At 49.3% G+C, this 22,080-nt stretch overlaps 1 protein-coding gene across 1 annotated transcript in view; it reads left to right on the top strand.

Moving 5' to 3' along the window:
- LOC136334482 (BOS complex subunit NOMO1) overlaps positions 1-16,098 on the top strand; it is a 55,828-nt gene extending 39,730 nt beyond the window's left edge. The window contains exons 21-31 of the mRNA XM_066274757.1: positions 65-224; positions 349-475; positions 2,131-2,244; positions 3,123-3,250; positions 4,528-4,669; positions 7,298-7,381; positions 8,564-8,674; positions 11,311-11,412; positions 13,317-13,436; positions 14,663-14,755; positions 15,482-16,098. Of these exons, the coding sequence (XP_066130854.1) occupies positions 65-224; positions 349-475; positions 2,131-2,244; positions 3,123-3,250; positions 4,528-4,669; positions 7,298-7,381; positions 8,564-8,674; positions 11,311-11,412; positions 13,317-13,436; positions 14,663-14,755; positions 15,482-15,613 (1,313 nt within the window). The 3' untranslated portion in view covers positions 15,614-16,098. The remainder of the gene's footprint in view (positions 1-64; positions 225-348; positions 476-2,130; positions 2,245-3,122; positions 3,251-4,527; positions 4,670-7,297; positions 7,382-8,563; positions 8,675-11,310; positions 11,413-13,316; positions 13,437-14,662; positions 14,756-15,481) is intronic.
- The last annotated feature ends 5,982 nt before the right edge of the window (positions 16,099-22,080 follow it).

The raw sequence follows: 22,080 nt of genomic DNA, 5'->3' as shown, positions 1-22,080 counted from the left end.
CCCAACAGAAGGCCCCTGCCCCTGTGGCTGGGTTGTACTCTCCTGTTTCTGTCTCCCCTCCTAGAAAGCTGCCCAGGGAAGCTGATCGAGATCCATGGGAAAGCAGGCTTATTCCTGGAAGGCCAGATCCACCCAGAGCTGGAAGGAGTCGAGATTGTCATCAGTGAGAAGGGGGCGAGTTCGCCCCTGATCACAGTCTTCACCGATGACAAAGGTGCCTACAGGTGAGCCCGTGATTCAGACATATTTGCTTGGGACCAGTTGGGGGGCCGGAGTGCAGTGCGTTTCGGTGATGCCTCCTCCTGGATCTGAAGCGAAGCCATCTCTGCCTTTGCTCTCTTCATTCAGTGTGGGGCCCCTGCACAGTGACCTGGAGTACACCGTGTCCTCACAGAAGGAGGGCTACGTTCTGACGGCGGTAGAAGGAACCATAGGAGACTTTAAGGCTTATGCCCTGGCCGGCGTAAGCTTTGAGGTAACACCATATGTTCTTAAAAAGCAGTTTTATTGAGGTGTACTTGACATACAACAAACTGCACACAAAGTGTGTAATTTGATTTATTATCAACATAGTTTCGACATAGAACCACACCCATGAAAACCCCACCACACTCAACATAGTGAACACGTGGGTCACCCCAGGGTTTCCTTGTGCCCTTTGGTGATCTGTCCTCCCACCTTCCCCGCCGAGCTGATCTGCTGTCCATCACTGTGGATTAGTTTCGTTTTATGTAAACGAAATCATACAAGATGTCCTCTTCGTCTGGCTCTTTTTACTCGGCACAGTGTGGGGTCTGTTACTGTAGCTTGTTTGCATACCTTCTGGGAAGGGTTTCAGGCTTTCCTCCTCAACTGCTTTGTGCTGAAGGACGCAGAACGCTCCCACAGCGGTGTGTGATGTCTCCCCGCTCTCCGCCGCCCTCGGGAAGAGGGTTCTGTGAGAGGCACTGGGAGCCTCCGGGACTCTCGAGTGTGACTATTTTCAACATGGAGGACAAAGGAAAAGAATGGCAGGTTGTCTCCCAGAAAAAACGAAAATTCTGCATTGCAGAATACATTTAAACTGAATTGAATGATAGTCAAACTGGGAAGAAACATTTATACCATAAATGCCCCCAGTTTACAAGGCACTTCTAAAGTTGATAAGAAAAAACTCAATAGAGAAAATGAACAAAGGGTATGAAAAGGCAGTCCACAGAGGTAATACGAGTGACTAATAAATGTTGAAGGAGTGCTCCATTTCGGGAGTGACTGAGGAAATGCAATGGAAGTTGCCATCCAAACACTGGTTTTGAGTCAGATTTGCAATAATTAAGATATCCGTGTTTTGCAGAGCATGTATTTTCCCATGCATGGATAATTTGTGGAACTATGAATTTACAGCCACTTTGGAGTGCAAATTGATGGTGTCTTTCTGAATTTAACTTGCACATACCCAACAATTCTACCCCTAGGAATTGATTATTCAAGAAAAAAAAAATCTACGTGCACAAAGATACACAGGCAGTCCCCAGGTTATGAACGAGATAGGTTCTATAGGTTTGAAAATGTTTAATTATAAATATTTATATGCACAGACAGGTAAAAATAAATACTACGTTAAGACAAACATCTGTCTAAGTTGTGTCAAATAGGTAAATGTACCTGTTCCAACTTACATACCAATTCAACTTAAACCTACAGAACTTGTGTCATTCATAACCTGGGACCTTTAGATCGTCTGTCATTTTCTACCACAAAGGTAGTTTCCGACCTCTGCACCAGAGCAGTATGCCACTGTTGGGCAGTGAGGCAGATCTCTGGACGGATAGAAGAGGAAAGTCGGGTACATGATTGAGGGAGCAAAGCATGGGTGGTGTGTAGCGTGTCATTTTTGTCTCAACTGCCCCAATAAACCTGCCAGTCCGTCACCATCAGCCGTGATGTTTGTAAGCTTGGTGTGGGCATCGAAACAGTTCTGGAAGATCAAACTACAACATCAGTTACCCCTGGGGATGAAGAGCAGACCTTTGTTCCCTCAACAAATATCAATGAAAGAAAACCCGTAAGAATTACCTCTTGACTTGTGAAAGAGCATCTTCACGGCTAACGGGAGTTCCCCTTGCTCTGCTGTCCCTCTCTCACCCCCAGATAAAAGCTGAAGATGACCAGCCCCTCCCTGGGGTCCTCTTATCCCTCAGCGGTGGCGTGTTTCGTTCCAACCTCTTGACTCAGGACAATGGCATTCTGACTTTCTCCAACCTGGTAAGATGTCGTGTGAGACGCGCCTGCCTGCTTCCCCGTGAGGCGCAGGGCGCAGTGCGTGTGCCCTACATACTGCTCGACAGCGTGAGAACAGAACACCGGCACGGAGCGTTCGAGGTTCCTCAGGAGACCAGAAGTGATTAGAGGGCTGCTCCTGCTAGAACTTAATGCGGCTGATTCGTGTTCCCTTCCGCACACACTTCTTGTTTCTGGCCACCCACTTGTCACAAAGACAGTGTAATTAATGACCCTGTCCACAGCGCTCCTGTCTTAGGCGGCCCTTTGTTTTACCACAGGATCCTGTTGTTTATAATGCAAGTCTTGTTCAACAGTTAGCTGGTGTTTCTTCTGCAAAGCACACTTCACATGGTGTGAGGACAGCACCTGTTTTCCATTCCAAATAGAATCTGAACCCTTGGCTAGTGGGGACTCAGGAAGTGTGCATCAATTGGCCATCGTGTCAGTCCTGGGAATAAAGTGACTGTTACAGGGTGTTACAAGCAGGCAGTGAGGTGTATCCAAATCGCCACATGCTGTGTGGTAAGAATGCACACCGGGGTTCAAATCTTCCCTCTGCTCCTTCCTTGCTGTGTCATCTTGGGCAGGTTACTTGACTTCTCAGAACCTGAGGTTTTTATTCCTAAAATTCAGATGATCACTATCACAGTTATTGAAGGCGTGGGACAGTGACAGCTGTTGTTAGAATTACAATTGCTGTTACCATAACTACTCATGGTAGAGTCAGCGGTACCCTTCCTGTCGAGGAAGCCCTGGAGCTCTGGTGGCATAATTCTGGTCCATGGTGACTTTAGTCACCCCCTTTAAAGCCTGACCTGGGTGTGGTCACAGAGGCTCAGTTTGTGGTTGTCTCTTGGCAGAGCCCTGGCCAGTATTACTTCAAGCCCATGATGAAGGAATTCCGGTTTGAGCCTTCTTCCCAAATGATCGAGGTGCAGGAAGGACAGAACTTAAAGATCACCATCACCGGGTACCGAACGGCCTACAGGTGAGCAGCCCCTCTCCAGCCCCTCCCGCCCGGGCCTGGGCTGTGACACCACTCACCTTCTGTCCCCTTGGCGCTCATTCTAGCCTTCATCTGGATTTCACTGGGGAGCCACGGGGATCAGACGTGAAGTCCAAGGACTTTGGCTGCTGCCGTTTTCTTCTGATCTCTCAGACTAGTGATTCGGTCACAGAAGTCCTATTTTGAAATTAGGCTGAGAGAGTCAATATACTTGCTTAAAGGTTTTCCTGCCTGACCAGGCGGGGGCACAGTGGATAGACTGGGATGTGGAGGACTCAGGTTCGAAACTTCGAGGTCACTGGCGTGAGCGTGGGCTCACCAGCTTAAGCATGGGCTCACCAGCTTGAGCTCAGAGTCGCTGGCTTGAGTGTGGGGTCATAGACATGATTCCATGGTCGCTGGCTTGAGCCCAAGCTCACTGGCTTGAGCAAGAGATCACTTGCTCTGCTGTAGCCTGCAGTCAAGGCACATATGAGAAAGCAATCAATGAACAATGAAGGTGCTACAATGAAGAATCGATGATTCTCATCTCTCTCCCTTCCTGTCTGTCCCTCTCTCTGACTCCCTCTCTGTCAAAAAATAAAAAAATTTTTCTTTTTCAATTTTTCTTTTTTAAAAAATTGGAAGCTTGAATTAAATTTTTAAAAGGAGGATATGCATTCACTTGAGTAAAACTTAAAAATGTTGAAGAGTACACAATGTAAATTTTCTTCCTAGTCTCTTAGCTACTCAGATTTTCCAGTGTTTTAAATACTTTCAGAGATGGCTTATGCAAATACCTGTGTGTATGTATTTGTGTGTGTGTGTGTGTGTGTACACACAAAGACATATTTATACGTTTACAAAAGCACTTGAGATGAACATTGATTAATCAGAAAGAGGATGTTCAGAAAAACGGACCATTTTCAACAATGGAATAAGAGAGGAAGTGATTTATTTTCATTTTATGAATGCTTCATTATTTAAAATAAAACTTAACAGAAATAAAATAAAATAGAATAAAATAAAGCTTAGCTTTTTTAAATTACAGTTTTCCAGAGCATCCCTTAAAATGTCTGAGATACTGAAGGGACCCTGGCTGGCTCGGCGGTGACACAGCTCGGTCTGCGTTGCCTGGGTCCTAGGGGCACCTTCTCCACTGGGTGGAGAATCACGCAGTACATTGTTGGCAAATGCAGGACACCTTACCTGAAATCTTTTGTGTGCTTCCGAGACTCCCAGGAATGTATCATGTTCTTCTGCTTCTCTTGTCACCCTAGTTGCTATGGCACGGTTTCCTCTCTGAACGGGGAGCCGGAGCAGGGCGTTGCTGTGGAAGCGGTGGGACAGAGCGACTGCAATATTTACGGAGAGGACACTGTGACGGACGAAGAGGGGAAGTTCAGGTTGCGGGGATTGCTGGTGAGACTTTGAACGTGTTTTATTAGGGGGTGGTTCTCTTACTGTGTTTGGAGGTGTCTCGTGGGATCCCCAAGACTGCTAGGAATGGGCAAGGCCAGAGGGCTGGGGAGGTGGGTATGTTCTGAGACCCTCTCAATTTTTTTTTTAACGGACATATCTTCCCTTTTATCTAGTTGATATATTGGGTTGGGGTTTTGTGGCAAAGTAAAACTGGTAACCATTTGGTTTAGTGTGACTTTTGCCTAGCAGTGGGTGGTTATGGCCTAGGCCGGAGCTCTCAGAGCCAAGGCCTGTGGGGCTGAAAGAGAAGTGTGAATGGCTGAAGGAGGGTGGGTGTGCAATAGGGCGCGGAGAGGACTGTGGTGAACCGGAGAGGGCGTGGCCCATGAGAGAAGCTACCACTCAGCTCTAGCTCATTATAGCTTTGTGGGAAGACAGACTGAGGGGAGCCATATTGTTTGAATTTTGGAAAAAGTCAGAAATTTAGGTTTCCATGTAAAAACTCCTTCTGATTTTTAGATGTTAGCAACTAATTAAAAATAAAAAGGACCCATAACATTTTTGTGTGGGCCAGACCTTATCTGTTCTTTTGGTTGCTAAATGGCAGTATTTGGTTTAGGATTATGGTGCTTTATTTTCTCAGTTTTTATTTGTGTTTTCATTCATATGCTCATTCAGCAGACACTGAGTGTGCACTGTAGAAGTCGCAGTGTGGGTGGATGGCACCCACTGGGTAGGACCACTTGGATTTGGGGTTGGGTCCCCAGCCTTTCAGATTCACAAATTGTATACTCTTAGTCCGCCCCGAGATGGTCATGTGTAGCTCGACAACAGACCGTTTGCCCAGAGCGTGTGAGCAGGGATGCAGGCAGGGGTTAGATATGTTGGTGCAATGCTGTTCTTTCCCAGAGACAAGAATACTCACGTCCAATGTCCAGGGTACCCCCACTCTCAGGTATTGGGGCGCCTGGATGTCAGGTCAGAAGCCAGGGGAAAGGTACTGGTCTTTCTTTTTTTTTTTTTTTTTTGCATTTTTCTGAAGCTGGAAACAGGGAGAGACAGTCAGACAGACTCCCGCATGCGCCCGACCGGGATCCACCCGGCACGCCCACCAGGGGCGACGCTCTGCCCACCAGGGGGCGATGCTCTGCCCATCCTGGGCGTCGCCATGTTGCGACCCTCCTGGGTGTCGCCATGTTGCAACCAGAGCCACTCTAGCGCCTGGGGCAGAGGCCACAGAGCCATCCCCAGCGCCCGGGCCATCTTTGCTCCAATGGAGCCTTGGCTGCGGGAGGGGAAGAGAGAGACAGAGAGGAAGGTGCGGCGAGGGGTGGAGAAGCAAATGGGCGCTTCTCCTATGTGCCCTGGCCGGGAATCGAACCCGGGTCCTCCGCACGCTAGGCCGACGCTCTACCGCTGAGCCAACCGGCCAGGGCTTTCTTTTTTTTTTTAATAAATGTGTAAGGAAAAAAATTATTCAGAAGTTTACAGACAATGTATTCATTTATACTATTAAAAAACCTTGCTTTTAAGCTGACTTTATCTGATTTGCAGCCTTCATAGAAATTCTCTTTGAACTCATCCCTCTCTGTCAGAGTTGCCGTTAACCCATACAGCAGGGGTCCCCAAACTACGGCCTGCTGAGGCCATTTATCCGGCCCCTCGCCGCACTTCTGGAAGGGGCACCTCTTTCATTGGTGGTCAGTGAGAGGAGCATAGTTCCCATTGAAATACTGGTCAGTTTGTTGATTTAAATTTACTTGTTCTTTATTTTAAATATTGTATTTGTTCCCGTTTTGTTTTTTTACTTTAAAATAAGATGTACAGTATGCATAGGGATTTGTTCATAGTTTTTTTTATGGTCCGGCCCTCCAATTGTCTGAGGGACAGTGAACTGGTCCCCTGTGTAAAAAGTTTGAGGACCCCTGCCATACAGCAATGTAAAAAACAAACAAAAACTTCAGTTCCTCAAGGCAGTGTACCTCCATCTATTGGGAAATTGTCATCATGTGCTGACTTTCTTAGAGCAAAATATTATCTGCCAAAAAATTACCTGAGTAAATATATATATATAGATATTTATACATGTTTAACACCTTCATGTATTCAGTGTCAAAAAGTTTTTTTTAGAACGGTAAACATGATATATGCCTCTACATTTGAGCATTAGAATAAAAAGTATAAGGAAGAAATTATTATTTTTTTTAAAAGGAAAAACCTGAAATCACTTCCCAGAAATAATGTTCCCAGAAATAAGGATTGGGGAGATTGTTCCAGATCTCACTGGATGCATCTATGCAAACAGAGGGGAGGGCTGGACAGCAGGAAAGAAGAATTTCACCCGACTAAGAGTGTATTATGTTTGCAGTTTTGAAATAAGAAACCACATTTAATTTTCCTTAGGTAGAAGAGACCGAGTGGGGTGAGGAATTGCAGAATGTCAATGTTTCTTCATCAGGGTGCTTTATAAAGGGACTCTTTAGAAGGATGACAGGTGGCAGGCTGGGAACTGAAACGAGGAGGCAGAGAAGCTCTGGTCCTGGGGAGGACCTGCGGTCAGAGCAGGCTCAGAGCAGGTGCATGTGACCAGCCTCTTCCTGGAGAAGTGACGCCTGGGTTTGTTTGCAGCCGGGATGTGTGTACCACGTGCAGCTCAAGGCAGAAGGCAACGATCACATCGAACGGGCCCTCCCCCACCACCGGGTAGTTGCGGTAAGGCACGCGTTCTCCAGCGGAATCGCGCTCTGATTGCTTCCCTGATCAAAAATTCTTTAGTGCTCCTCTGGCTGCCTGCCTTCCATCTCTTGTGGGGGGAGACTTCAGATCCTAATTAAGGGTCCTCTTAGAATAGTGTCATCTTCCCAAGCAGCATCCTGTGGGGTTTTTAATGAACAGCGTGGCTGTCAGGCATCCAGAGAAGGAATTTGAACTGCTGTTTCCCCACTTCCCCTGCTAGCTCGGATCCTTGTTCTGCAAGTTAAGGATCTTAAGGCACAAGTAGCTTTTCCAATCAAGCGAGTGCAATAAAGAGAACATGCACCTAATTGGTGGCAGAGCCACCCAGTTGCCTTACATTCAGATGGTCTTGTTTTTTCCATTTGGTGGGCAGAGTCTTTCTGATATTCCTGATAGTGACTTAGCTAATTGACCCTGAAAGAGGCAGCCCTTCAGGTCACAGGAAGTGACTCAGGAATCACTTAAAGTGAAGCTTTTCTCCCATAGAATAGCTCATTTGCTAGGCTCGGGGGCTTGGGTGGGACAAGAGGCACTGCCTGTCGGTGTCTTTAGAAGGTGGTATTAGGCATGAAGTTTGTGAGCAGTAGGAGAGGTGGCGGGCCTTTTAGGACTATTTAGCCTAGAAAGTAGAGTTTTTCACATCTTTATGGCATCTGGCGTTTTAAATGGCTACACCTTACAGTGTGTATGTTCTTGCCCCGGAGACGGAGGCCAGGATCACAGCCGTCAGCCGACGTGTGGGCTGCAGCCGGCAGACACAGCAGGTGACAAGTGGGAGGGAGGGCACACGCCCACCCGCGGTGGCAGCTGTGGCTCGGCTCTCGCTGATTGCTGCCAGGCAAGGACATCTTTCTCTTTTTTTCAAGAGACTCTGGAAAATCTGGCCTTTTTGTATATGAAAATTTTAAAAATGTTGGCAAGTAATTAAAACGTAGGAAATAAATACTGTATTTGTCAAACAAAATGTGTCTGTGGGCCAGGTAAAGCCCATCTTCTTACTACCAGACTGTGACCTTGGACCTGGGTTCTTCTATGGCAAACTTGGCTCCCCTTATATAGGAAGTGAAGTCTGCTATGAAATAGCCGCTGGGGCGTCATAGCATCAGAGAGATTCCTCTTCCAGCTTTCTCAATACCAGCATCCCTTATTTCTTTCTAGGTTGGCAATAACGACATTGATGATATAAACATCATAGTTTTCCGGCAGATTAATCAATTCGATTTAAGTGGAAATGTGATCACTTCCTCCGAATATCTTTCTACATTGTGGGTAAGGCCAACTTTTCACGGTGAAAGTACTATGTTCTTTTCAGCTTTGAGACAAGGGGATGTCTGGACCTCCCTGGCGCTTTAGTGAGAACTGAAGGTGGAGATGCTGAGCGTTGAAATTGAGATTTACAAAACTTCAAACCTAGCATGGACTTGGGGAAATGACTGCTGATAACTGAAGAAAATGCATTTCAGATAACTGTGTGGCTAGCAGTGTATATACCTTTGGAAGTATTACAGTGGAAGCCTAATGAATGACCAGTACCAACTGGAGCAGCAATTTTCAACTGGTGTGCCATAAGAAAGAATATTTAAAATATGTTATTAGTCAGGGACATTGACATCTTTTCCCTTAGATTGTCAAGTAAAAAAAAATGACAACCATCAATACAATAATAACCATGTCTTGAACCATAAATATACAGAGATACATCTTATTGGTCATGTCGCATAATAAGCTTATGTCTGTTTAGTTCATTCTTGGAACCAGAAATCCTTATATATAAGTATAGGCACCTGATTTTTTTTTTAAATTTATTTATTTTTATTTTTATTTTTCTGAAGTTGGAAATGGGAGGCAGTCAGACAGACTTCCACGTACGCCCTACCAGGATTCACCTGGCATGCCCACCAGGGGGCGATGCTCTGCCCATCTGGGGCGTTGCTCTGTTGCAGCCAGAGCCATTCTAGCGCCTGAGGCAGAGGCCACAGAGCCATCCTCAGTGCCCAGGGAAACTTTGCTCCAATGGAGCCTTGGCTGCAGGAGGGGAAGAGAGAGACAGAGAGGAAGGAGAGGGGGAGGGGTGGAGAAGCAGATGGGCGCTTCTCCTGTGTGCCCTGACTGGGAATCGAACCCGGGACTCCTGCACGCCAGGCCGACACTCTACCACTGAGCCAACCGGCCAGGGCTAGGCACCTGATTTTTTAAAAACTCACTTTGGAGCAAAAAGGGTAGGTAATTGCTATTACTATTATTTTACTATTGTTTTGTAAATCAATGAAAATTACATTTTTTTTGTCAGATTGGCAAAAAATATATATTTTTTGGTTTTCCACAGAATTTTAGTAGTTTATGTATGCCATGAGATGATAAAGGTTTAAAATCGCTGATCTAGAGTCTCAGACAAATACAGCTTTAAGGCGAAGTGTTTCATAACTGTTTAAATTCTGTCCAGGGTGGAGGTGGTGGGCAGTGGACTAGAACTCGGATGGCCGGGGCTGTCTCTGGTCACGGACGGTTATTTTCCTCGTCGCCTTGGGCAGTCACTTCATTCCCATGGACCTTAGTTTTCCTCTCCATAAAGCCAGGGAGTTAAACTCAATGACCTCATAAGGTATCTTCAAGCTCTGACAAAATGTCACGTCTGTAATTAATGAAGAAACATTTATACAGTGCCCTGTGATCCCTTAAGAGATGTTAATGAATTGCTTTGGAGTGTATTTTCAGAGGCATTTGTGATCTTATATACGGTGAAGTATTAGACTTGGGTGAGAATATGAGCTTAGGTTTTAACTCGCCTCTTAACTGCCCTTAGTCCAGGGGCTACAAGCTTGTTGCCAGAGAGGGAGGAGGGCTGGCGGGGTGGGGGGGCCGCAGGGCAAACTGGAGAACCATGCCCCCTCCCAGGGAGGTGAGGGGGCGTACGGGAGGGGTGCTGCCTCTGCTCCTTTGATTATTGCTGCATTGGGAATTCTGGCCCAGTCGACATCGCGTTTTAGTTTTCCAGGGAAGCTGGAAGTTAGAGCTATTTGAAACGACCTGATTTTAAATAGAGGAATGAACTTAACTTTGCTTAAAACACTGTACAAATCAGAACATATATATTTATATATATATCTGATCTTGGGTCAGACCTATAGGCTGCCAGTATTTCCTGTGACTTTTGTTTTTGGAAAAGTCCATTTGACTCTTGTGTTACATAGAAGAGCATCAGCGTGGGCCCTGGGGAGCGGGGGCTCTGGCATTCTTCTGTGGCAGGTGCAGCGAGGAGCCCCACTGCCTCTAGTATCCACCAGGACTGCACCTCCCTCTGCTCAAGCCCCATCACATCTGGGTGACAGGCACGAACCTGGGCTGGAGAGAAAGAAAGGCCAGCAACAAAGCCCCACATTGCTGGAAGCAGCCCGGAGAACCGAATCAAAATGGGAATGTGTTTCAAGGTTAAGATGGCAGTGTGTGGAGAGGCGGCGCCAGAGGTGCTGGGCCTCAGTGATGTGGGTTGAATCCCAGGCTCCACCATGAATAAATTGTGTGACCTTAGGTGACGCAGGCTCCTGGAGTCTCCTTAGGGATAATAACAACGCTTGTTTAGTAGCCAGAATTGGTGACAATATATGTAAGGTACCTGTTGCATGTGTAGTATATTATAGGTATATAGAAACTATTCTTTTTAATATTATCATTAACATAACTATTTTGAGTGTTAACATAAGTCATCAGACTCTGCTTTAAATCTCACGTTTCTCTGCATGTCATGTATCTGGAGTCTTGGATGATTGAGGACAGTTTCTCTTTTAGATATCTGTTTTTCCAAAGATCCCTTACCCCCAAGAGATAAACTGTCCTGAGGATGTCTGAAATGAAAGCTTTGCCATGTTTCAGTTCAAAACTTGTCCTGCCTTGTCCCTGCTCTCCAGGTAAAGCTCTACAAGAGTGAGAACCTCGACAACCCGATTCAGACGGTCTCTCTTGGCCAGTCCCTGTTCTTCCACTTCCCGCCGCTGCTCAGGGACGGCCAGGTACCGGCACGCGCCTTTCTCGTTTGTCTTTGTTTTAATAATTCCCCTTCCTAGCCTGACCAGGCGGTGGCGCAGTGGATAGAGCGTCGGACTGGGATGCAGAGGACCCAGGTTCAAAACCCCGAGGTCGCTGGCTTGAGTGTGGGCTCATCGGGTTTGAGCAAGGCTCACCAACTTGAACCCAAGGTCGCTGGCTCGAGCAAGGGGTTACTTGGTCTGCTGAAGGCCCGCGGTCAAGGCACATATGAGAAAGCAATCAATGAACAACTAAGGTGTCGCAACGAAAAACTGATGATTGATGCTTCTTCATCTCTCTCCCTGTCTGTCTGTCCTTCGCTTTGTCTCTCTCTGTCTCTGTCATGCACACACAAAAAAATTCCACTTCCTAGTTTAAGGAAGCACAGTTCTCTCATTTTCTCTCTAATACCACTGTTAAGTGGTTGATGCTGTCCTCTCTGAATCAAAGAAGATCGGGCTCTGGAGTGATTATGTTTCTTAATTAAAGTTTTTCTGTTTACAAAAATAACACATGTTTATGGCAGGCGAGTTTGGGGGCAAATCAAACATAATCCCTTCCTCCAGAAATAACTACTGTTAACATGATGATAAGTATCCTTTTGGTCTTTTTTCAATGTGTGCACATATGTGTATAAGTTTACACTTATTTTAATAATTAAAAACTGGCATTCTTGTACATCATTTTGTAACCCGTGCTTTTCAGTGAAAAACATGTCGCAAATCTTTTTCCATCATTAAATCATTTATAACATGATTTTTAATGGTTGTATGGTAGTCCATAGTATAGGCAGTAGCACAATTGATTTAACAAGGTGCTCATGTTGAACATCATGTATAGATTATAGAATGTTTATTATCAATTCTAATTAGACAGAGAAAACTGTCACAGTTGGTATGGCGGGAACAACCCTTGCAGAGAATGATTCCTTTCTGGAGAACTTAGTCTGCGGTGTCAGTAGTGAGCCTGTGGTATGACTTTCCCCTCCTGGATTCTCACCCTGCCACAGGGTGATGCAGTATGGTCTTTCTCGGCAGGAAATGGCTATAAAGTAATGAAATGGATCAAGATGGAGTTTGGGGTTCCCCTCCATTTCTCTGGAAATATATCTCTGAAATAGATACTCCAGGCAGCACAGCGCTGTGGAGACAGCATCGGCTCACCTGGGTTCCAAGCCTTCTTGGTACTTCCTAGCTGGGTGACCCCGGGCAAGTCCTCATATGTTCTTCAGGCCTTGCTCTCCCATCTGTAAAGTGAGGGTATCATCCGATGTTGGATGTTGTCAGTGTTTGAGAGCAGAGCACGGGGTTCAGCACACAGGGCCACAACCATCTCTGGTACCTTCCTAGAGACACTGTTCTTAAAACGTGTCAGCTAATGAACCAGTGAAGTGTTATCCCTGAAAAGTCAACCTCATTTTGGATTGCAGACAGTGTCCCTCGGTTTGATCATGTGCCTCCCTCATTAGCATTAGCCTCTAAGAAATTCTTGGGTTTCATAAAGTCACATCCTCAAAGGGCCATCGTTGTGGTTGAATATGCTCATACAAAGTGCCACAGCCTTTGAAAGCTCTATCGGAAGGCACAGTCTCAGAGACGCTGGAGCCACAAGGCTGTCACCGATGGGGTAGCCCACTGAGGTTACCACTCTGAAGTCAGCAACCTTGGTTTTGGATGTATAAACTTGGAGGTTTTGTTAACAATGTAAAGTCCTTTACATTAGTGTTCTTCACCCGCCAGTCTATGAGAGTGAATCCCCCTGACGTTGTGTGAAGATTACTGACCCAGTGATTACAGACTGCTTTACAGCAAACCCATGCATTAGGCTTCAGTTTTCATTGGCTTTGCCCAAACCGCCCTTGGTAAAGATACTTCTCACTTGTGCACAGAATTACCTTGTGCTTCTGGACTCCACGCTCCCCAGGTCTCAGTACGACTACGTCTTGCCTCAAGTCTCTTTCACGGCAGTGGGCTACCACAAGCACATCACCTTGGTCTTTAATCCCACGGTAAGGAGGAGGGGGAGTTCTGTAGAAGCCCGTGGGGCTGAGGGGAGAAGGGAAATCCACACAGCCTGTGCCCGTGGTGTTGGGTGGAGCAGGACCACTGTTAAAGGGCCCTCGGTATCAGGTCCCTTTCGCAGCCTGCACTTTGCATTCTGGAGTTTCCCGGATGCATTTCTACTCCTCCGAGCACCGATGCCTGAGTGCCCTTTGAGGAAGAAACTGGCAATGAGGGGGTGGGATTATTTAGGTCAGTGGCTCAGGTGTGACTGCTGGGGATGAAGGTCACCACTACGCCACCGTGTCGTGATTGGTGGCATTGTGGTCCTCCAGGGGCTCATGGTACCTGCCCTGCCCAAACTTCTAGAATCAGCTGCCAAGTTACAGGAGGTACTCTGCTTACAAAAATTAGGGATATTTTATAAACTCATATTCATTTTTAAATATCCCGTAATTTTTGTGGGCAGTATATATATATATAGAGGACACAGAGCTTGGAATGGACACCAGCAAATGTAGGCTGTGGGGAACTGCAGGACAGCGACCTGGAACCTGGCTTATGTGACAGATGGCAAGGGGGAAAAAAACAACAAAAAAACATGAACGGGATGCCTAGATGAAAAGAAATTACTCAGTTTATCAGTCAGTTGCAATGTGTGGACCCTACTGGATCTCCTATCAAACTGAGTGTAAAAAAGAACAGACATTTGCTCTGCATCCTGATTGGCCCCGAGGAAAGCTGAGGGTTCTGTAGAAGAAAGGGCGAAAGGACCATGGCCCCTGGGATACACGTGGCAGCTGCTTCATCTCCTCACGGGCTGTGATCTCTGGGGCTGGCTCGTTCGTCACTGTGTGTCTGAGCCTGGAGCCAGAGGTTCTCCATACGTCCTGGTAGGGACAGGCCTCTGTGTGTGTCTGGGACTCACCACCACGAGACTCGTTTACTTGTCACCCACAGAACTCCCGCTCTCCGCGGTGCAAGTTCAGGGGGGTGAGGAGAGCCTGGTGATGGGCTCTGGTTGTTCCCGAGTTTCAGAGAGCGGGGACTGAGTTTGGATAGTGGAGGGTGCATCTGAAAGTCTATCCAAGTTGTCTCGGTGTCTTACTTGGAATAGTGAGTTTGGATCATGTGGGATACTCGGGTGTCTGGGGTAGCCGATTCAGCAGGCCGGGGGGTCACGGCTGTGTCATAGTGGACAGCAGGTAAGTGACGGTGCTCTTGGTGTTTACAGAGGAAACTGCCCGAGCAAGACATCGCGCAAGGTTCCTACATCGCCCTGCCCCTGACGCTGCTTGTCCTGCTGGCTGGCTACAACCACGATAAGGTAGGACATCCAGAGACCTCAGCAGAAAGTAGGTGTGTCCGCGAGAGGGGTCCCTCACAGCTGTGAAGTGACAGAAAGGAATGTCCAGTGTTACAGAAATTATAACATTTTAGGGGTAGAAGGGACCATAAAAGCCTCAAATCCAACCCCTAGGCCTCTTTTTTTGTGTGAAAGAGACAGAGAGATAGAGAGAAGGACAGATAGGAACAGACAGATAGGAAGGGAGAGAGATGAGAAGCATCAGTTCTTCGTTGCAGCACCTTAGTTGTTTATTGATTGCTTTCTCATATGTGCCTTGGCCAGGAAGCTATAGCAGATCGAGTGACCCCTTGCTCAAGCTGGAGACCTTGGTTGGGCTCAAACTGGATGAGCCTGCACTCAAGCTGGTGACCTCGGGGTTTTGAACCTGGGTCCTCTGCATCCCAGTCCAACGTTCTATCCACTGCACCATCACCTGGTCAGGCCCCTAGGTCTTTTTCAAGGCCATGTATATCTGTGATATCTTCTAATCCTAAAACCTGGAGTATTTCTAGGCACATGTGCCCAGAGAGGGCTGACCGTCTCTGCAGACCCCTTGTGCAGAGCCTGCCTTCTTTGAACTGAGGCCCGCCCAACAGCACAGAGAGGTGGCAACGTCACCTGGAAAAGCAGCTGTGCTGACATGCAGGGTCAGTGCCCACCGGACAGAAGTCCCGCCACCCTCTCACACTCTCCTCCTCTTTTCAGCTCATTCCCTTGCTGTTGCAGTTGACAAGTCGGCTGCAGGGCGTTCGGGCTCTTGGCCAGACCGCCTCTGACAACAGTGGCCCGGAAGATGCCAAGAGACAAGCCAAGAAACAGAAGACAAGGCGGACGTGAGAAGGAGAGGGGCAGGAAGTCCCAGTGGGGCAGGCCGCAGCCAGGGCGCCCGCCGCCATTGGCACGGAGCGTGCTTTGGACTAAGAACGTGCTCTTTGCCCGCGTGCTCGGGAGCACAGCTGCCTGTACCTGGCCCCCCCGTCCGGCCCTCAGTGCAATGCAACGAATGGACCCTCCTGTCACTCTGCTGAGCACAATTTATTTTCTGAGTTGAAGATAATTTATTATTATTATTTTTGTCAAAGAGGTATTTAAGCTGTGCTGGTGGTGTGAGAATGTAATTTTTAATCTTCAGCATTCATTTGCAAGAAGAAGTTCAGTGAACATGAGCTTGGGCCCCTCGTGAAGCACCTGTTGGAGTTACTGTTTCCTTTAATGTCCCTTTGCATCCAAGATCCTTGCTGGAAACTGCACAACGTGTGTCTACTACTAGGAGGGTGTGTTAGGAGGTAAATCAATAAAGTTGCCCGTTCATTTGTGTTGTAGCCCATCTCAGGTGTAGTCCTTGGATGACATGGGCGTGATGCCAGAGTCACAGATGAAGATGCCCAGAGGGGCACGCAGGTCCTCAGTGAAGGGCTGGGGCGAGGAAACCCTGAGCCAGGGCGAGATGAGAGACGGCCGCTGTCTGAGGGCTTCTGTGGTGGGGGCATTGAAGGGGTGGGACTGGCGGCACAGCGAGGTGCCACCCTGTCTACAGGAGCCAGCTTCTCCTGCCCACCGGGCGCTGTAGGACTGCACTCGTGTTCTGGAGAAACTGGGAAGAATGTTTTGTGGGAAATCTTCCAAGTTTTAAATGTTAGCAGCAAATTAAGTTTTTATTTTTTATTTTATTTTATTTTTTTAAAGGGAGGTGACTTTTTTTTTTTTTTTTTTGTATTTTTCTGAAGTTGGAAACGAAGAGGCACAGTCAGACAGACTCCCGCATGCACTGGACTGGGATCCACCTGGCATGCCCACTAGGGGGCGATGCTCTGCCCATCTGGGCTGTTGCTCTTGCAACCAGAGCCTCTCTAGCGCCTGAAGCAGAGGCCATGGAGCCATCCTCATTGCCCTGGCCAACTTTGCTCCAATGGAGCCTTGTCTGCAGGAGGGGAAGAGAGAGACAGAGAGGAAGGAGAGGGGGAAGGGTGAAGAAGCAGATGGGCGCTTCTCCTGTGTGCCCTGGCCGGGAATCGAACCTGGGACTCCTGCATGCCAGGCCAACGCTCTACCACTGAGCCAACCGGCCAGGGCCCAAATTAAGTTTTTAAAAAGACACATGCCAAACAAAATGCGTATGAAAGATGGGTGAGGCCCAAAGGCTGCGGTCTGAGTGAGGGACCCCCAGCAGCTCATAGCATCTGAGCAACAGTAATTCAGTTCTTACGGGAATTGAATGAATTTATATCGAGGGGCCACACGTGTTGAACATTTACTGAATACCACGTCTGACGGGTGCTGGGGATACAAAGATGAGTAGAGTAGATGACACTGTGAGTGAAGGTGGAAGAACTGGAGGCCAAGTTTGCTTAGTTTCTTCCAGCCCCAGTGCCCGGCATGTGGGAGCGTTCTAAGAAGTGAGTGAATGTGTACGTGCGTGACGGAGTGAACAGGTGGGTGGAAGGCGCCTGCCTTCCTAGAGTGTGTGATCCCTTGTTGGGTGGAAGACCAGCCAGTGAGTGGACGAGGGCGCTGCAGGGAGCTGAGGGCCTCTCTGAAGAAGCTCAGGGGTCTGTGGGGACACTGAACAGAGGTCTGACCCACCTGAGGGCGTCGGGAAGCTTCCTCCATGTGACGGTTGAGTCAAGGACACAATGGAGAGAAGAAGTACAGGGCAGAGGGTCTTCTTGGGTGTAGCTGCCAATGCAGAAGGGTCCGCTTCAGGGTTTCCTGAGGAGTCCGCTTCAGGGTTTCCTGAGGAGTCGCTGTATTTCCAACGAGTGTCTGTTGGGCTGTTTGCCGTCTCACTGGCTTGCTCCTTCCCCCCGGAGGGAAGTGAACCCTTGGAGACCTGGGACAGGTGAGATACATAATCCATTTCTTGGAGTGTTTTCTTACAGTTATTCCAAGTGGACACCCTGTAACATCCATAACATCCCTTTTAAATGTTAATGGGGCTTTTTATTGAAAGGTGTAAAGGTTAAGAGCTCATGAAAGATACAACTAAATGTCAATATATTCCGTCCAGTTCCCGAGGCTGCCATTAAGTGGCAGCCTTCCCCCATCGCTGGCCACAGGTCGCCTCTGGTGGCGGTGGGGCTTCCGAAGGGCTCTCTCTTCTCGGGGAAAAGCCGGTGTATTTCTCAGTCCGTTTGCAAGTTGCCTGTAATTTTCTTCATTTTTTCAGGCAATCCTGGAACAGCCCCGACCCCTCTGGGAGATGCAAGTGTTCATGTTGTTACAGGATTCTGAATGGGGCGAAAGTTATTATGAGACAGACTTTTTTTTCCCCCGTGAGAAATTTTTTAAAATACCTAAAATGGTAAGCTCTTGAAGAGCTCTGTCACTTGCACATTTGTGCTTATTGAAATGGCCATAAACCCTCAATGAGGTCACTCCAATGACCTTTAGGAAAGTGTCATTCTAAGATGCTGCCCTCACCTCAGTCTTCTTTTCTGGCTTTTCTTTTTCTCTCTTCTTTCTTTCTTTTTAGAGAGAGGCAGAGAGAGACAGAAAACATCGAGCTGTTCCTCTGTGTGCCCTGAACAGGAATCAAACCGGCAACCTCTGTGCTTTGCGAGGGTGCTCCAACCTAGCTGTCAGACCAGGGCTTAGTTTACAAAGACAGAGGAAGGTAGAGGGGGGAGGGGGAAGGGAAACGGTCATTTGTTGTTCCACTCAGTTGTGCATTCGTTGCACACTTGCGTGCGGACGTAGGTGGGGAGGGGCTGGCAGCTGCTAGGGAAGGGCCGATGGGAGGGAAGAGGCTTTGCTTGTGCCTGTACAAGATCTGTGAAACGAGGCGAAAGGGAGTGATTGGCCCTCTGAATTAAGAGCGCCGTCGGGAACTTCCCTGAGTAGTTACCGCGTGCCAGGCACCGTGCGGAGCCCTTTCACAGTGGTCTTTGGCTCCCCATGACCTTATGAAGTATCTTTTCGGTCCCATTTTATAGAGGAGGAAACAGACTGAAAGACCTCACAGCTACTAAGTGGCAGAGCTGGGATCTGAACCTAGGTCCGAGAGTTTCTAAGCACTAGGCGCTGTTGCCGCTGCTGTACAAAACGAGACGGTAGAGTTACACGCCAGGTTGACTGGGGGGTAGTTCAGGGGTTTGGAAAATCAAGGTCGTGTGCAGGAGCTGTATTAAAGTTAGTGACGGCACAGCGACGTGCCGGCCATGTGTGTGACGCAGGGCTGGGGCGTGGGGGAGATCAAGAGGCCGGAGGACCTTTACCTTTTCTGTCAGCATCATCTCTGGAACCAGAGGACTGGTGACTGAACACTTAAGTCCAGTTTCTTAATAGGATTCCTTTCTTCTTAAAAGCTGGAGCTGACTGAAGAGCAGAGTTGGGGAGGATTTTAGGGACAAAGTTTGCACGGTTGCATTCTGCTTAGTCTAGGAGGAAGTGCCCCTTAGAGGTGAAAACTGTGTCTTAATCATAGGTACTTCCAGTCCCTAGTGGGTGGGTGCTGGGATAGGTATCAGCCTCAAGATGGTCTCCAGCGATCCACATTGCCCTGTGTGGTCCCCTCTTACATTGAATCGGGACCAGCCCGGCGTGACCAGGGCATATGGCAGAACTGAGTGGTGATGTGGGTCTTCACAGGCTGTCATAAAAGACATTGCACTTCCCACCGTGGCCTGCGGGGGAGCCAGCTGCCTGGTGTGAGGCTACCCAGGCGTCCCGCGGAGCGGAGTGGAGGCCTGTGGCCACCAGCCTGCCAGCCAAATGCGTGAGGCACTTTGGAAGTGGACCCTCCAGCTCCGGCCAAGCCTTCGGATGACTGCAGTCCCAGCAGACATTAGACTGCTGTCACTTCAGAGACCCCCGTGGCTACTCCCCAGCTGAGCTCTTCCCAAATTCCTGACCCATAAAATTTGTATGATATGTGATTGTGTTATGCCTCTAAATTTGGGGGTAACATGATATGCAGCGGTAGGTGACTGGGACAGTTTACTCCACAAATGTCTGTTACTGGAATGGACGGACTCAGAGACTCCCAGAGAAGGGGTGCATTTCCACCCGTGTAGTGGTCCAAGGTCTTTTGGTTTCAAGTAATAGAAACCCGACTTGGACTAGGTTAAGCAAATGGGGCGTTTCATCAGTCATGTGATTGAGAACTCCAGGGGTGCCTGGCTGTGCCTCAGTTTCCCCGCTCTGCTTCCCTCTGTGCATGGACCTTGTTATTCCCTCCATCAGGCTCCGTGCCAGCTCTCGGGGGTCAGCCCTGAGGGGCCACTTTGTTAGAAACTGACATTTTAAGCAGGTCCAGGGCTGTTTGCTCAGTCACTGTCTGCCTGAGGCTGGGCAGGGCAGGGGCAGACGCTGGGCAGGGCAGGGCAGGGTCAGACGCTGGGCAGGGCAGGGCAGGGGCAGACGCTGGGCAGGGCAGGGCAGGGTCAGACGCTGGGCTGGGCAGGGCAGGGGCAGACGCTGGGCAGGGCAGGGGCAGACGCTGGGCTGGGCAGGGCAGGGCAGGGGCAGATGCAGATGCTGGGCAGGGCAGGGGCAGACACTGGGCAGGGCAGGGCAGGGGCAGATGCAGATGCTGGGCAGGGCAGGGGCAGACGCTGGGCAGGGCAGGGCAGGGGCAGATGCTGGGCAGGGCAGGGCAGGGGCAGGGCAGGGGCAGACGCTGGGCAGGGCAGGGCAGGGGCAGATGCTGGGCAGGGCAGGGCAGGGGCAGATGCTGGGCAGGGCAGGGCAGGGGCAGACGCTGGGCAGGGCAGGGGCAGACGCTGGACAGGGCAGGGCAGGGGCAGACGCTGGGCAGGGCAGGGCAGGGACAGACGCTGGGCACACATTCACAGAAGTGGAGGCGATGGCAGTTCACTGTGAGCGGGGTTTGGGGAAACTGGGTTTTGGTTTGTTGCCGGTTTGTTCTGCTTCTGTGGACGATGTCGCCATGTCACCTGGCCGCTTTGGGCCATACATCAATCGATTTGCAGGGTCCTCCGAACGAGAACATCCATCTCATAGCGCCATGTCAGTCCTGGGGAGGGTGATGGGCAAGCTGCAGAGCCGCTGGAGCCGGGCCTACGTCTGCGCCTTGGATAGCTCCTGTGACCAGGGACGCTGCCTTTCCCAGAGGCACAGTGGCCCTGGGTGCGCAAAGCCAGTTGAGTCAGACCTACTTCCTACCAACTTGACAAGGCCTGGTCAAAGTCACCCACCATTTTTGGCTTTATCTTTTCATCAGCAAAACGACCATGATCTTACCATGACATGCCTAGAGGAAGGGGTAGGTGAATGCTCCCAGGGGCCTACCGTGTCCTAGGACACGAGGCTCTTTCCTGGCCCCGGAACTGCTGGAGGGAAGGACGGCACGACACGGCCCTCTTTTCGCCCCACTCTCTGTGTCCGTCGGTGTTTACGCTTCACGACACAACGGTGGGATCCTGGCTGGATCACGAGGATTGTAACTACACCCCGACGCCTGGGGTTCTTTAAGAGGCTGCCGTTTCACACGTCCTTTTGGAGGAGTGAGGTTTTCCAGTGTTCCACTCTGTGGAAGAAACAGCCACCCATCTTGCTGTTGCTTTTTGGAATCGGAAGAATTTGTAAAAGAGATGAGTTGATCAGAACAAGCAGCCGGTCCCCCCAAGCCTGCGCGGAATCGATGCCTTGGGAGACCGACGGCGGCCCCTCCCTGCCTCGTCTCTGCAGGGAAGGCAGCTGGTGAGAGGAGGGGCGCTGCCAGCTGCCCGTTTCATCCTGTTCCTGCTCCAGGAGCCGAGAGGCGGGGGGGGCCGGCAGCCGCTGAGTCACAGCACAGGACGGGCCTCTCCTGCTCCGTCTTCCCAGGCTGGGGTAGGCAGGAACACGGGGGAGGACACGTGCCTACAGAACGTGCTTTCCTTGCCCAGTTTCAGGCATGCCTCTCCCGGGATGGTCAGTACCCAGTTGTGATGGCAAAGAACTGTGCCCACACGAAGATGGCGTCTAACTAAGACTTAGGCTGGCTGAACCCAAGGGTTAGCAAGCTGTGGCCCTCGAGCTGAGTCGGGTCAGCCACCCGTGTTTGTGAGTCAGGTGTCATGGGAACACAGCCACAGCCATTTAATTAACAGGTTGTCCGAGCCTATTTGTGCCCTGCAATGGCAGAAGTGGATTTCTGGCCCTTTCTAGAAAAGGTTTGCTGACCTCTTGTCGAGTGGGTACTTTGCAAAGTTTGATTTTCGGGGAGAGTCATTAATTCAGCCCAGGGCTATGAACTGAGCATCTAGCCTGGGCCAGGCCCGGGCTCTGTGTCCTGGGGATTCAGTGGTGGGAACATGCGGCCAGGCCCGGGCTCTGTGTCCTGGGATTCAGTGGTGAGAACA

Source organism: Saccopteryx bilineata, chromosome 4 (assembly GCF_036850765.1).
Source record: "Saccopteryx bilineata isolate mSacBil1 chromosome 4, mSacBil1_pri_phased_curated, whole genome shotgun sequence".
Lineage (NCBI taxonomy): Eukaryota > Metazoa > Chordata > Mammalia > Chiroptera > Emballonuridae > Saccopteryx > Saccopteryx bilineata.
This window is presented reverse-complemented; position numbering and strand designations above follow the sequence as displayed.